Here is a 16,357-nt window from a genome sequence, read left to right on the forward strand (position 1 = left end):
ATGTGTGATTAGACTTTAGTAAGCATTATGGAATTATGAGAAGAAGAGAACAATGAGTTCACGACTCTCTGTTATAGTCCAAAACATTGGTTGGAAAACAGAGCAGGTCTGTTGTTAATCATACAGGACATCATACATCTACTTGGTTTTAGCTCATTGGGAGATATATTGACCTCTACTGATGTGTACTGATGCTTGGCAATGTATATGCCTTTACTCTCATGCATTCTAGCATGGTTTTGAAGAGTTCAACATTCAGATTTAAATGGTGATAGCAGGCTGAAATCTGTCCACAATGCAGGCTGAAATCTGTCCTAGAATTTCCAGCACTAAAATAGGGCACTGTTTGATCAAGAAAGCCTTGAGAATGATGTAGACAATCATCCTGGATGCTTGCCAAGTGTTATAGCAACACTTATGTATACATGGGCATGATATTGGAGTGTTAAATGCTTAGTTTTGGAGCTTATTTGTAGGCTGGAAACAGTGAACTAGTTGCTATCCTGAATATATGATAGCTTACACATGAAGTTCTCGAGTATATTGACACCTATTTGGTACCCGTAAATGCTTGCAGGTTGGTCCATGAATATGAGATTTTTGGTGGATGTAAATGAGCATTAAATGCTCAAATTTGGGTTGAAATACTATTGGTTATAGCAATGGACTGACTATAAACAACTTGTGGGAAGAGTATTTGGCACTGATGCTTGCATACAATACAAACATTGATGCTTGTTTTGTCACATATTGAATCCCCAATGTACTTGGACATGTCTATGGTGGTTTAAGGATATTTTTGAGCTGAGAATACCCTACTTATTGCAAAGTTTATGTTGCTGGTCATAACAGGCTGCTTGCCTGTCATAAACTGTGGGAAAGTCTAGTAAATATCAGCATCAGTTCTATGCATCTATTGATGCTTGTATGGACATAGTTTGTTTGCTAGGATGTTTTGCCACTACCATAGAATGTTTTGAAGTGATTTGAGCTTGGTTTATGCTTAGTTGACTATGTTTTTTTATTGATGGAATAAAGTTCACAGCAAGCAGGTTGTCAAGAAATTGTACATGAAGAACTGTATGAAATTGGTCCTAAACTACAAGAAACTGTTCCTGAACTGCAGGAAACTATTTCTAAATTGTAGAAAGTCTATTCCTGAATTGCAGGAAGACTATTCCTGAACTGCAAAAAGTCTATTCCTGAACTGTAGGGAGTCAAGCACTTATAGATTGCATATATCATTGAATACCTTAGTTGCAAATATGGCAAATGCTCAAGGCATTGACAATATCACTCAAATTGTGGGAGAGAAGCTTGATAACAAAAACTTTTCTCTATGGAAGTTTAGGATGCAAAAATTATTGATTGGTAGAGGCTATTGGGATTTATGTATAGGGGTTAAAGCTGAACCCGAATTGTTTGAACAGAATCTGACATAGGAACAACAGCTCACCTAGAGCTCAAATACGCAAGGATAGTGAGGATCTGGAGCCTTTAGAGGCAGGGGGAGGGATTATCTTCCAATGATACTCAGGATGACCTGGGAGATAGACAGTTTTCTATGCAACATGTATCAAAGAATACGTCTAAGCAAGGCAAAGATGAGAAATGGTACATAGACTTAGGAGCATCCAATCATATGACTCCTCATGGTGAATGGTTTGATGAGTTAGTAGCAGAGTCTTATGGATTTGTATGTACTGGTGGTGATGATACACAGCATGATATTCAGCATACATGTGTGGTTTCGTTGCTCATGCCTGATGGCACAGAGAAGAGCCTACATGATGTACTACATGCACCTTCTATTACCAAGAATTTACTGTTGGTTGGAGAGATGGGAGAACAAAATCTACAAGTCAGAATCAACAGGCATGGTTGTTTTATTGAAGAATATGTCAATGGCTTTAAATTGATTGCCAAAGGCAAGAGAGATGGCAGAATGTTTACCTTGGATGCATCTATCCCGAAATTGAAGGCAGCCACGTTTGCCCATGATAATGGAACAGTTCGGGATGTAGAAATATGGCACAAATGCATAGGTCATGTTAATGTACAGAAGTTGAAAAATATGCAACAGAAAGAGGTTGTACTTGGCTTGCCAAAGTTCAAGTACACTGATCTTGGACATGTATGCTTTGCTTGTCAGTTTGGGAAACAAGCGAGATTCCCGTTCATGAGACATGTCAAAAATAGTTCTTAGCCTTTGCAGTTGATACATTCAAATGTATGAGGTTATGCCCATAATGCGTCTTTTGGTGGTGCCAAGTATTATGTATCCTTCATTGATGATTTCAGCCGTTACTCATGGTTGTATATTTTGAAGAAGCACAAGGATGAGGTGCTCGATGTCTTTATAAGGACTTTAAAAAGCATGTTGAAAATGAACTTGGCTGTTATATCTCATGTTTGAGATCTGATGGAGGTGGAGAATATGTATCCAAAGAGTTTGAAAGGTAGCATACTAAATATGGCATAAAAAGGTATCTCACATGCATTTACACACCTCAGCAGAACGATGTGGCAAAGAGGAAAAATCGGGTGCTTATGGAAGCTACCAGGGCAATGCTTAATGAAATGAATTTGCCAAATGCTTATTGGACTGAAGCAGTGGTTACTGCACTTTATGTGCTAAACCGAACACCTATAGCTAGGGTTCATGATTTGACTCCGTATGAGAGAAATTGTATGGGCATAAGTCCGACATTAGTTACCTAAAAGTACTTGGTTGCATTGCCTACGCACATGTGCCTGATGAAAAGAGGAAGAAGTTAGACCCAAAGGCTTTCAAAAGTGTTTTTCTTGTTTATGCACATGAGAGAAAGGCTTACAAATGCTATGATTCGTCCACTCGGGAAACCTTGATCAGTAGGGATGTAGTTTTTTTTGATGAGCTGGCCTCATGGTATGGTAATCCAAATGCAGTGGTCTTTGATGGACCAACCAACCCTACTTATGCTGCAAACTATCCTTCAGCTAGTACGTATATGAGTGGACTGACATGTGATGGTTCATCTATTGTTAGTCCTTGGACAGAATGACTCTGCAATCGTGCTACTACATCCACCGACATGGATATGTCAGTGAGGGGGAGATTGGATAAAGGCAAATAAAAAATGTTTGACGATGTGATTGGCCCACTTACAGCTGGATATGAGTCACCTGGTAGTGACAGTCTTGACAATGAATTGGGCATACCATTGGTTATGACTCATGGTGCAAGGCAAAGTAGGTATGTGCCGCCTCATGAGAGACAAGCCTAGAGTGCACCACATTTGAGGAGGTCTGAAAGGGTCAAAAAATGAGTTGATAGGCTGACATACAATGGGCATTCAGCTAGACATTATGCATATATGACTAAGGTGTCAGGCTATAGAGAGTCTACGAAGTTTAGTGAGGCAATTACAAATGAGAATTGGTGTGCTGCCATGGATGAGGAATACACAACATTGGCTAAAAATGAGACATGGGAATTGGTCCCCGTTTGCCTGAAGGCAAAGTACCCATTGACTGCAAATGGGTTTATAAAGTGAAGTGCAAGTTAGATGGTTTGTTGAAAAGGTATAAAGCCCGGCTAGTTGCAAAGGGATATGCACAACAGTACAGCCTAGATTATGAGGAGACTTTTAGCCCAGTTGCCAAGATGGCAATGATAAGAACAATCATTGAATTAGCAGCTTCTAAGGGATGGAAATTATGACAGATGGATGTCAAAAATGCATTCTTGAATGGTGACTTGCTTGAAGAGGTGTATATGGAGCAGCCTAAGGGTTATATATACCCTAACTATCCGACATATGCGTGTAAGTTGAAAAAGGCCTTATATGGGCTGAAATAGGCACTGAGAGCATGGAATGCTTGCATAAGCACTTATTTGCAGCAGCTTGGTTTTCAAATAGGTCATGCACATCAGAACCTATTTATTAAGAAGACAGAGCATGGTTATGGTTTTCTGGTGGTTTATGTCGATGATTTGATCATTATTGGAGATTATGATCATGGGATTATTGAAATTAAAGCAATGTTATAGGCTAAATTCAAAGTCAAGGATCTTGGTGAGCTGAAGTACTTTCTTGGGATTGAGGTTGTATCTACACCTCAGGGTATATGGTTGTTGCAAAAACAATATGCTCATGATATGTTGCTGAAATATGGCATGATGGAGTGTAAAGCCATGGAAACACCATTGGATTAGAATGTCAAACTTGCAGTTGATGTTGGGACTGAGATCGAGAATGTCACTATGTACAGATAGATGGTGGGTAGTCTAATTTACCTTACTATTACCCATCTTGACTTGAGTTATGTAGTGGGGCTGATTAGCCCGTTTATATAGAAACCTCGTAAGGCACACTTAGATGTAGTCAGGAGGATTATGCGGTATGTGAAGGGTACTGCTGATTATGGGTTGTTTTATGAGCTTGGGAAATCATTCGACTTGACAGGTTACACGGATTTTGATTGGGTTGGTTATGTCTATGACATGAGGTCAACCAGTGGTTATGCCTTTAGCTCGGGTAGTAGTAAGATCAGCTGGAGTAGTAAGAAGCAGCTGATTGTTTCTTTATCTAGTACAGATGCAGAATACAAGAGTGTAGCCTTAGCGGCATGTGAAGTAGTTTGGCGTGTGAAACTGCTACATGACTTGGGTATATAATTAGACAAGAAAGTCACCTTGCATTGTGACAATCTCAGTAGTGTGATGCCGGTTAGCAACCCCATCTATTATGCTAGATCCAAAGACATAGAAGTTCATTACCATTTTATTAGGGAGATGGTACTTGCTGGAAAGATTGATCTACTCCATGTGAAGATAGAAGACCAGGCAGCAGATATCTTTACCAAATCACTTGGTAAAGAGAAGTTTGTGCATTTCAGGGAGCTACTTGGAATACAACAATTAGCTTGAGCTTGTGAGGGAGTGTTGAGAATCAAGCTCGTGATCAGTATCACTGACATGGCTGGCCTTATCTAGATAGTTGTCATCTTAGTTGTCACTCTCCATGTGTGTTGTAATAACTGAGTCGGTCAGACTCAACCATAATTAGTGGTACAGTTAGTTAGTGACCTAGCGTGTTTATCAGTTATGTGTGATTAGACTTTAGTAAGCATTATGGAATAATGAGAAGAAGAGGACAATAAGTTCACGACTCTCTGTTATAGCTCAATGTCTTTGTCTCTCTCTCTCTCTCTCTCTCTCTCTCTCAATCTTGAATAGAAATGGTGTCACCTGGGTACATGAGTGTCAACTCATGTTGAGCTTGACATCTCAAAACGAGCCCCTCAAGCTCAAGTCCATCACTTGTACTCCAAGTAAGCGTCGAAATCATCAAAGTTTTTCTACTAATATAGCCTTGGTGAAAATATCAACAACATACTCCTCTATGCTAACATATATAAGATCAATGTCACTTGCCAAGACTTGCTCCACAACAATGAAATGGTATTGAACCTCAATGTGTTTCATGCATGTGTACGAAACAATGCGTTTCTTGCTGATTAAATGCTACTCATGTTGTCACAATAAATGACAACTCTCCTATCTATTTGTATCCCCAAATCATCAAGTAGATTTTGCATCTGCTAGTGGTCTTAAGTGCATAGTATTTGGAGGAGAGGTAGTGAAGGCCAAGTGTGAAGGGGGGGACTAGAAGTGTGGTGAGAAGAGGAGAGGAGGATTGAGGGGATAAATATGTTGAGTCTAGCCATTTGAGCCATAGCCAGTGGAAACAAGGGTAGAGCCCAAGCTCTATGTAGTGTCCAAGTAGGGCGTCTGTCCAAGAAGGGGGCCATGAAGGCTAACATAGAGGCTCACGAAGGGGGTATAGTGTCCAAGAAAGGCATTTGGTCAAAGAAGGGAGCCACAAAGGTAGACATAGTGGCTCACAAATTTATGCTTTTGGTTATCACCTTGTTGGATCAGCAAACAATTCATAAAGCATCGAATTTTATGGCTATCTTTTTTTCAAAGAAGCACTATAGATATTTTAGCATAGAGAAGCATTTTTAGCTTAGTACTAGCCATTCTTCTTCTCTCTTCTAATCACTCTTCCCATACTCCCCTTTACTCCAATTTGATGAAATAAGAGAAGCCATGCTTTTCTGTCTTCAAATAAAATCAAGGAAGTGCACAAAAAAATGTTTTTCCCTTCTTCTAAAAGCAAATGCAAAAAGAGCTCAAGGAGCTTAATTTCATCCTATCCACAAGGAGTGTAAACACCCAAAAGCTTCAACCTCTTCTCCATTTCCCCTCTCACCCAAAAAGAAGGGAAACAACTAGGTTTTTAGCCTGTAGGGCATGTTGCATAGTTCATATGTTGTAAGCTTTATTATTTTGCTAATAGTACAACAACCACACATTATAAAAAGAAATATAGATTATGTCATGCGATAAAGAGCATAGTATCATAATATATATGCTCTATGCTATGTATTAGACCTTCTTTACCGCATTTGTTGGTGCTAAATAACTATAGTACTTGTTTCATCCCTAGTAGGATGGTTTAGAGGTTCTATGTCCCAAAAGAAAAGTATCCACATGCTTTTGGACATTTTATTTGATTTGTTTGCTCTTTAGGATTGCTAAACTTCTATCAAATCGTTGGACAAAATATATCCTTCTTACTGGGTTATACATCACTATGATTTATAAGAAATTTAATGACCACTTTTAACATATTGAAATATCATGTCACTTTGATATTATCTCCTGCATAGTACCAAAAGATTGTGACAAGTCCCAAGCTCATTTCTTACCAATCTAGCTTCTACAAAGCATGAATTTCATTTTGGAATTTACTTGCTTTGGGGATTGTGAGTTGGAGCTCATCCTCTTTTATTGTACAATGGTCAATGATTGGGGTTGGAAATCATGCTCTTGATGGTTAATAATTTGGATGCAACAATTGAAAAACACTCATGATCAAACTTGAATATTTAGATTCTCCAGAGGAGGTAGGGAGCAACTACATTTTGTGCACTTGAGAATGTTCCAAGAACTTGTTAATACAACATCTATAAGTGCTTAATAGATTATCTCATGTCTCACATTTTCTAATGCTTGCCAACATGCCAAGAAAGAATCCATTTTGTCACCTTTCAAGTCATTAATGCTCAGAAATGGTGTATTCTATGCTATAAATAATGCACTAAATCTTTAATCAAAACCTTTATTAATCTTACATCAACTAGAGCTGGAAAAACTCATCCACTCATTGGAAGATTTTTTTTAATTTTTCAATCAAAGTGGAGTTGACCAAGTCAATTTGGATGTTCACAAAATGAGCTATAATGGATCACTTTGAGCTTAGGATTGTGCCACTCTATAGATCCTTAAACTTACGAGTGATAGTGAGGAAGAAGAAGTTAGAGAAGAGAAGTAGTCTAATGGACTCCAACATCTTTTCAATGTACTTTTTCAAGTGCTTGCCATGCTTTTACCCCTATCTAAGATAGCTACAAGATGATAGAATATCAATCACTCATAGAGAAGATGATGCCTCAATTTAGCAGCTTTTATCTTACTCTATAAATGGATTGTTCATTGTGGACATGTTTATGTGGTAAAATCATGCACAATTGTCCCTTTGGTTATGGATCACTTTAACTATCTTCAAATGAATGATGATCAAGGATTGTGAGCATGACTCTTAGTGCATTGTCAATGACAATAGAATCGTCTCCTGGAAAGAAAGGTTACAATCCAATATCAAAGTCTGAGTGATGTTTGATCAATCCTTAGTCCTCCTCTTTGATGATGAAACAACCCTAATATTGCAAGCTTGACTATACATGGAATGGGAAAGAAGTTGGGAAGGTAATTCAAATGCTACATAAGTCCTATATATTAAGTGTCCATAAAATAAAAATGGCAAAGGTGTGTTATTGCACTAAATATGAATCTGTAAGAGATTTTGTAACTTAATAGATATTAGGTAGTTATGCAAACCATTGGACAATTTCAATAATTAATAACAACATTTACAATCCTTCACATTTATAAGGGAGTCCCTCACAATAGGCTAAATATTTGGAGGCATAGGGTTAACATTAACAACTATAATTAAGTGCTCTATTACGTACAAATCCTTATAATCACAAGTTTATGGAAGATTCAAACATTTTCACATTCCAAATGTCAAACATGTTATCGATGCTTTTGCTTTAACAACTCATTAGACCAATGTACTTACATAAGCCCCAAGGTTGGTTTGCTTTTCATTTTTGGATTGCAAACTTACATGTTAAAAAGAACGATTCAAATAATTTCATGTGAGCTTTTTTTCATGTCTAAACTATGCTATCGATGGAGATACCAACTCTTATACCTTTTGGTTTAACACCTTGATGAAATTAGGGACTTCATTTGAGAACAAAAGTTTGGCTTGTGTGCGACCTTATTGATGTCTAACTCGTTAGATTGATATATTACATTTATGTACAAGCAACACAATTTTGTAGGCTTTTTCATTTCTTTCTTTATTGAATATATTGTCTCTTAGAACTAAGGTTATAAAAGTTGAAATAACAAAAGGAAGGTTGACAAAATGTGTAGCAACCTCAGTCAAATTTATTAGCAAACTTTGCTCCTTCACCATGGTTTTCTTGTAACTCTTCAATTTATTTTGTTGGTTGCATAAGTGCTCATTCGTCAAAGCTCCTTGGTTCAAGACTTCAAGAAGGAAAATTGCCTAACATCAATACAACTTTGAAGTCATGTCAAGTTTGTACAACGTGAAAAATCAAGAGTAATGTTAAAGTGAACCTACTACCAATACCTTACCTTATTTAAGTGGGCAAAATTCCTATTTTTATGAGCCTAGGGTGTGCATATTTGTTGTTGAGAGGCAAATTTCATTTGAGATTTTGAGGGACAAATGTGAGGCAGATTACAAGCATTCACATAATAAAACTAATAATTCACAATTGAGTTTTAGATGTCCCCACAAACCTTCAATGAATTAACAAATCACTACCTTTTACTTTCCGATGTAAAATTGCAAAACCTTCATCACATTTCCAAAGCTTTAGAGCACACTAAAACTTTGAGCTTGTCTCTAATATTGTGCAAAAGATTGGACAAATATGATGCTCGAAAATTCCTATATGTATATGTATGATAAATCAAATGATATGGATCTATTAGGTTGTATGTATGAGCTCATGGATGTTAGCTCATTTTCATGTTAAACAACAAAGACTAAATAGCGTGGTGAGCCAATAGTTAGTTGTCAAGCATATGTTGCTAAAAAAGACACAAAATTTGTGAGTCCCTAAAGCTACTAAGCAAAGACTTATATTTTTAATCATAGACGACAACACATACTCTAACTTTAAGTGCAACTTTTGGGGTCCCTTTTACCATTGTTACCAATGGAGCTAAGTTTTGTTACAGAGACTATAGGAGGAGAGCTGGTTGGATAAAGGGGCCAATAAAGTGACACTTACTAAACCCCCATTGGGACTTTTAGATGAATTCTATCATGTTTTGTTGTAGCTAAGCAATGTACATCATTAGTTTGGCGTGTTTTTGCTTTTGGGGATGCCACTTTATTGGCTCCTTTACCCTATCCTAACCTAATGGATGGATAATATAATTCTTTCCATTTGGTATTAAAATAAAAGTACCAAAGTGCAAATGTGCTTACACTGATAATTATAATGATAATAATGACAAGGTGATGGAGGTTAAGTAATGGTAAAGGTTTTGATAGAAAAGGCATTTGTTTTGGAATTGTCTAGAAAAGTGTGGAAGCAAATTTAGGCATGGCTAAAATGAGTTGGGTTCTCCGTGCAATATGATGCCATGTTGATTCTTTTTGGAGACAAAGGTGCCAAAGATGAGCACTCATGGGGTTGTTTGAATGCGATTAGAATTGTGGTGGTATAGGAGGCCTAGGAACTCAGAAACGATAGAGCTTTTGGTAGGAAAAAGGCAGCACGCTTGTCCCCCTGGACAAGTGGCTAAAACTTAAGGGTAAAATCTTAGTAGGTCAGAAATGTCTCAACATGGCTAATAGAGCTTTTAACATCTTTTATAAGGGTCTCCCCATGCGTAAGGTCCACCTTCTTCGATTGTGAGCTTGAAGACTGCCTCAAATGGCAATGTACATGTTTTCTCACTTATTTCATTAACATTAAACACTCCATTATTAAAAAAAATCAGATTTACCAACTCATAGGGTGATTAATTCTTTCTTATTTTTTTGATGCAATAATACTTCATTAATTAATGCTGTCTTTAAAGCTTAAAGGCTGGCCTGGTTATTGTTATCAGTATCATTACCATTAGTATTGTTGCTCGATGATCTCACCGACAGGTTTCGTGAGTCATCTTTTCTTGCCGTGGTGATCTTCATTGATGGGAGCGAGAGGGTGGCCTGATCGTTGCTTCTGCGCTTCTTCCAGCTCGGCTCGGTCTGCATCGCTCAGAGTGTCCCGCCATCGCTTGCTTATCTGATCCTCGTCGTCCATTTTTACACAGCAACAACAGAGAAAACCTTGCGTCAGGGATAATCACGGTTAAAGATCCATACATTTTGAATCGCACGGACTGCCTTGAATGACTCGTTGACGCTGTCTCTTCAAAGCGAAGCCTGGCGATGGCCGTCGCAGCGCCAGGTTTGCGTAAGAGTTTGTAAAAATTGGAAAGAAAATTCAGGCTTGAAAAGGATCCCTGGCAAGCGCAGGTTTACTTAGGAGCTTGTTAAATTTAGGAGGGACACGAGGCTCGGAAGAATCCGACCACGCTATTTTGCTGTACCATGGAATGATCATGGAATCCTTGCAAGTCCTTTGAGTACTCTGTGCAAGTGCAGGCATGTGCCAAGATGCGAGTCTCAAGCTTGGAGGCTAATGTGATGGTCAGTAATGCAGACGCATTGTTACATCTCAATGTGTTCTATGTGCAGGCATGTGCCGAGATGCTAGTCTCAAACTCGGAGACTCACTAATGCAGATGCATCGTTACATTCAAACGTAAATCTCAATGTGCCCTGTGAGAGTACATGCGACTCATGTTTGACACAAAGTAAAGATGAATCTTCCTGGATGAGTTTAGGCAAAGCAAATGACTGCGTTTCACCATGATTATCTCCTTTGGCAAACTTGTATGTTGCCATGTTTTGGATTCGTCCAAGTATATGTGCTTTGCAACTGTCAACATTGCTTCAGTTGACACCTCAGTTTCTTGGAGGCCACTTTGAAATTGCTATGTATTAGCCCGGGAATGTGTGGAATCAGGCCTGATTTTGATGTGTTACCTTGCCCTTTAAAATTGTTAGTAAGTCTACCAGCATTTATCAGTTTTATGTTATGATTGACAAGCTACTACAGAAGTATTTGATTGGCAAAACAGCTGAAAATGTGCATTGGCCCAGAATGGAGCACTTACGGATAATTTTTCCATTTGCTGCAGCATGGACTGGCGGTGGATGGAGAGGTTCACATTGGCTTTCCGATGTCTTTCTTCCTGTTTCTCTTTAGATTCCAGCAACTTGCGCACGCGTTCAGTCTCAGCTTCTATTCTCTGCAGTATTTGGTAACGGTGCAGAGCTTTCACACGCTTCATGCTTTCGGCCCTTGAATGCTTGTCTTCAAACTCCAGTTGTGTTTCCACCACTTTCCGGGCATGCTCCAGCTGCTTCTTCATTATGAAATTTTGAAGGACAACGTCTGCAGCCTCCGCTTTTTGAAGCAAGTCCTGCAAGTCCAATGTGAGCAGTTCTGTTAGCTTCTTGTGTGTGAAATAGGTTGACATGCAGCCATGTTACTGTTGCAAAAGTCAGCAGAAAGCTTGGTAACAGAGATTCTGCTATGCAATTTTATGTCATATCATAGGCAGATCTTAGTGTTATTATTTTTTGGCAAGTTGGCCATGATTTTGTATCTCTGGCATTGTCAATTTGGCTTTTGTATTACAAAAATAGATATGCCAAAGAATGTATGTGTAACTACCTGAACACGCCTGTCTCTCTCAGCTTGTGCTTCTCTGATGACCTCCAACCTTTGCTGTTCTTTCTGTTCTTCTCTTTGCTTCTTCTCTGCTTCAAGCCTTCTGTGCTCCTCCTCTTGTTTCTTGAGTTTGATTCTCAGTTCCTAGCTCCAGCAGTGTAAAGGGTTATATTTTAGAACACCACTCTAGGATAACTAAATGGAAAAACTGTGTAAATGGTTTGCTAGATTTACTGACCTCTTGGCGCTTCTGATAGTCTTCTTCTCTCTTTCTCATGAGTTCATGGAAGTTTGCAACTGCATTTGCATGCCTAGTTTCAGCATGTTTGCGAGCCTCCATGTGCTGGCGCACCCGTTCTTTATTCTGCTCTTCTAATAGTCTCCGTCTTTCCATTTCCTTTTGCTGCATCTCTTCTTGCTTCTTTCTTAGAACCTGGTATTCACAATTTATATGTATATATGACCATTACTGAGTGGACCATGGAGTGCAGTTTTGGCAAGAAGGGGGACTGGGGGTTTGTTTCATATTATAACGAACATGTGAATTTCATATCAAATGAATAGAAGAATGGTATTGATAAGATGGGACTTCCTTCTATTCTATATTCAAATGTGTTACTGGTACTGGTGTAGTAGCACAATTGGGGAAGTAGAAAACCTCTTGCTGTGCTTCCTGTATTTTCTCCATCTGTCTTCTAAATTCCTCCTGCTTAGCAATTCTTTCTTGCTCCTTCCTCATGGCTTCTCTTCGTTGTTGCCTCTGCTCGATCAATAAATCATCATTAGCTTGATGAGATACAGTCCTTGGGACGAGCTTTTGCATTAGGCCAACATTGTCTGTTCTGAGATGTCCCATGAAACTGTTTATTTAAGCACTTCCGGGCAGTTTGAGCCTTTACCAATTGTGCTTGTTCTTGGGCAAGCTGCTGTTGCTCCCTCAGGTACCTTTCTGCTGCAAGTTGCTTACTCTTTCTTTCTAAAGCCTCCTCCTGGACACGTTACAATCTCACTGTTTTAAACTGTGTTCCAAACCTGTTATGCTTTTGGGTGCAGTACATCCAGTTCATACCTCCTTCAATTTTTGTAATTCTCGCTTTCGTAAATCAGCTTGCCATTCCTTCTCCTTCTTTGCTTTCTCAATCCTCTGCATATCTTATCAAAGCTGATATCATAAGCCCTTCTATCTGTCAATTGGAATATGACTTCCTTTTTTGAATTTATCAGTCTGGTATCTATTTACCAAGCTCAGATAAATTCACCAGTCCTATTTGCATATATAAATAGTGGGAACAGACTTATGCATTTAGAATGTAAGTATAGGTCTGAGCTTATATTTATGTTTTGGACTGTTGAAAGTTTGCAACTATGGACAGGAGGCTCAACTTTTCATGTGCTACCGCACCCTTAAAGTTGATAAACATTTGATATGCTTTAGAAATTTATTGAGGGTTTTGATGAGATAGCATTCTGCTGTGTGCTAAACATCAGGCTTGGTGGGAAGTGCAAAGACAAGGGATGAAACCTTTTGCTCCTCTGCTTTCCTTTCAGCATCAGCTCGAGCTTGATTCTCTACTGCCATTTGCTGTCAGACAAGTGTGCAATCATTGTTTCAATAAGGTAACATGTGGTATGTAGGCCTGAGTGAATGCCAAGACTTGATTTTACCTGTCTTTGTGCCTCAAACTTGGCCATTTGCTCCAGCTCTCTTTGCTGTCGCCTTCGCATCACTTCAAGTCTTTGTTTTTCCTGTGTGAGGATGAAGTCTCTACTGTGAACTCTCTCATCAAGGTTGTTACCAACATGATATCTGAGAAAAGGTGCTTCCTTTTACCTTTTCTTGAAAATCTTTAGGGCACTTATACTTGCTATTATTCACATGTGCAGCGGCGGCGGCGGCAGCAGCACGGTCTTCCTCATCCTTTTGTTGGATGATTCTAGCCCTTTCTGCCTGAAGCTTTTGAATCTTCTCTGATTCATATTGATAGTTCTAGATAATCAGGACTTTTCCTTTGTAAAATAGTGTATACTCTTTGTATCCAATGGAAACATTTACCTTTTCTAAGCTTCTCATGGTGCTCAAATTTAAGCTCTGTGAGCTCTCTAGTGAGTCCCCTATCATAGAAATATTCTACAGGTCTACAGCAGGCAAACTATTAGTGCACAGTTTTCCTCGATTCTCTGGAATGCCAAGTGGCTTAAGCACTCTGGCATGTATAGTTAGGAAGAACAAAACAGATGACAGCTGAATACTTTTGTATGCACACAGGTTCTTTGTAAATAAGTGAATTTTCATGATTTTTAATGAGCATGAGTGGTATTAGAGCATCTTTTGAGAGCAACCGTCTGCAAAGCAGTTCAACGATATTGCTCATCAAAAGACCTTGAGTAGACCTGAATGCAAGCTCATGAGGGTCAAGTCCAAGTTGCAGGCACGCCTGAATTGACCGTGGGCTGGTTAATCGGATTGGTTTCTCTGTCAAAAACAATAGTCAATTTAACTATCTGTGTGTAGTTCAACAGCTTCAACCTTTTCTCATGGTGTGGAATTAGCAAGACCTTAAGTTGTTTATAAAACTTAAGAGTGGTTGGCTTGAGATGCCTTCCATAATTTTAAGTTTAGTACCATTATCCCCATGCTTGGCAAGATCATCAATAGTAACAAGTTTCTTGCTTTTTGTATGCTTGGTGTCTTCCAAAGCTGCCTGTCAAATTCCAAGAACTCAGGTTAAGGACAATCTACGCGCAGGCTTGAGGGCTCCAGCTATGGATTGTCAAGCATCACTGGACTGTAGTCACTAGCGGTAGTTTGTTGGTAACGTATGAGGCTGAAACTGATGATCTCTTGAAGTGAGGAGATTTTGTTTTTCATGTTTTGATGCTTTGCATGCAGCGATGCTGTTCTTGGCAGGAGGCTAGGGGGAGGCGGTGGTCCTTCTACTCCTTGTCATAACTGTAATAGCTGGAGGAAACAATGATATGGTGAAAGTGACGTCACTGGGAAGAAGACACTTTTCTTTTCATCTTTGGTTCTTTCCATAAAATGTTGTTCTTGGCAGGAGGCTTGGGAGAGGCACTAGTCTTTTGTCATAACTATGATACATGGAGGACACAATGATGGCCAAAGTGACATCACCTGGAATAGATTAGTCTTTTGTCATAACTATGATACGTGGAGGACACAATGATGGCCAATGTGACATAACCTGGAACAGATTTCATTAACCCTCTCTACCTGTAGATAGTATGAATGGACTATTAGCAGCTCATTTGTTTTCGATTTTAAACTAAATGAGCAAGCTTTCAGGCTGTACAATGATACACATGAAGTTCTAGATAAATTCCCATTGCAATCCCAGCATTGTCAATTTCTTATGAATTTCGACAACATCATGAGCTTCTGCAAGAGAGGGACTGCATACCTAGCTAGGTGTGGTTGGGGGCAAGGGGCTCTTGAACACCATAGGGTAAAACAAGGGGAAATACACTTTTCCCACATTGGAAAATTTCTTAAACTTCTTGTAATAGTGATGGGTTATGCTGCTCTCACTTCCCAGCTTCCGCTTTACGGGGGATCAGATGTGTTGGTGGAGCACGAGGGGGACTTGCTGTTCCACTGGTGAGAGTGAGGATAAGAGTCCTTACCTTCCAGACATGGAGCATCTTCTCAGTCCACACATCTGGAGGTACAGGTGAGGGCTCGTAGACAGCCACGACGACAGGGCCAGGGGAAGGGCTGCGGGTGGGAGTTCCAGAGCGATGGCTGTCATTGCTATGCTTGTGCTGCTGCTTGGGCTGGTCCCCACTTCCATGCTTCTGGTTCTCTGCACCACCATGTTTCTGCTTGTCTGCAATAGTGTGGGAGGAGGCGGTTTGGGCAGGCATGGTGCGTGGGTCCTTTTTACTGTTTTGAAGCCGTTTCTTCTCTTGTGCTGTGATTCGCCCTCAGAAGGGAGAGCACAAGGCGCCGGCTGCCTCCTCCGTTTCTCCCTCTCTCAATCTCTCTGTGTCTTGTCTGTTCGTCTGTGTGTATCTATAGAGTCCACCACGTACTTTTCCTTTGCTGCCAATCGAAAAGACTAAGATGGCCCATCCGCGGCTCTTCAACGATTGAGTACGATAGAGGGTCACGAGTCACAACCTTTCAGTGTCGAGAGTCCATGTATGAAGGTTTTTACTAACCTAGCCATCATATAAGTCGTCGTCCCACCTTTTAAAAATCTTTTACATGTGAAGCGAATGTGATTTTTTGGATATGAATACATTCTCTTTTTTTAAACGTGAAGGTAGCCTCTTGTTCCCACATTGTTTATGTGGACTTGGGCAATTCCATTCAACCTTGCTCATGCCATCACTCTTAGGAAGATATATTGGTGTTTCCCATGCTTTACTTAGTAAGTACAGG

The 16,357-nt window shown here is 39.5% G+C and overlaps 1 protein-coding gene across 3 annotated transcripts; it reads right to left on the reverse strand.

Annotated features, from left to right (window-relative positions):
• Nucleotides 1-8,360: 8,360 nt before the first annotated feature.
• Nucleotides 8,361-16,087, reverse strand: LOC148034012 (uncharacterized). 3 transcript variants are annotated; one of them, XM_087682030.1, is made up of 15 exons: nt 15,598-16,087; nt 14,579-14,657; nt 14,347-14,428; nt 14,009-14,091; nt 13,787-13,923; nt 13,621-13,701; nt 13,478-13,537; nt 13,025-13,099; nt 12,855-12,944; nt 12,614-12,715; nt 12,194-12,388; nt 11,959-12,099; nt 11,396-11,704; nt 10,289-10,458; nt 8,361-8,674 (listed from the first exon to the last, which is right to left on the reverse strand). In XM_087682030.1, exons 1-14 carry the CDS (start codon nt 15,835-15,837, stop codon nt 10,333-10,335), a joined length of 1,800 nt encoding a protein of 599 aa, XP_087538156.1. In that variant the 5' UTR covers nt 15,838-16,087; the 3' UTR covers nt 8,361-8,674; nt 10,289-10,332. The 3 variants fall into 3 exon arrangements, with proteins under 3 accessions (XP_087538156.1, XP_087538157.1, XP_087538155.1); XM_087682029.1 differs by having other exon boundaries at nt 8,368-8,693; nt 15,598-16,084; XM_087682031.1 differs by lacking the exons at nt 12,614-12,715; nt 12,855-12,944; nt 13,025-13,099 and having other exon boundaries at nt 8,367-8,693.
• Nucleotides 16,088-16,357: the final 270 nt, after the last annotated feature.

The sequence above is a fragment of the Lygodium microphyllum genome, chromosome 7 (genome assembly GCF_053477565.2).
Source record: "Lygodium microphyllum isolate KBCC chromosome 7, Lygodium_microphyllum_v1.1.10, whole genome shotgun sequence".
In the NCBI taxonomy this organism is placed as follows: Eukaryota; Viridiplantae; Streptophyta; class Polypodiopsida; order Schizaeales; family Lygodiaceae; genus Lygodium; species Lygodium microphyllum.

Excerpts from the sequence above, each read along its gene's own strand:
- LOC148034012 (XM_087682030.1), bottom strand. The coding sequence starts at position 15,837 with ATGCCTGCCCAAACCGCCTCCTCCCACACTATTGCAGACAAGCAGAAA. Across the intron at positions 13,924-14,008 it reads CCATGAGAAGCTTAGAAAAG|AGAAGATTCAAAAGCTTCAG; the intron begins GTAAATGTTTCC and ends AATATGAATCAG. Across the intron at positions 12,716-12,854 it reads CCCAAGAACAAGCACAATTG|AGGCAACAACGAAGAGAAGC; the intron begins GTAAAGGCTCAA and ends TTGATCGAGCAG.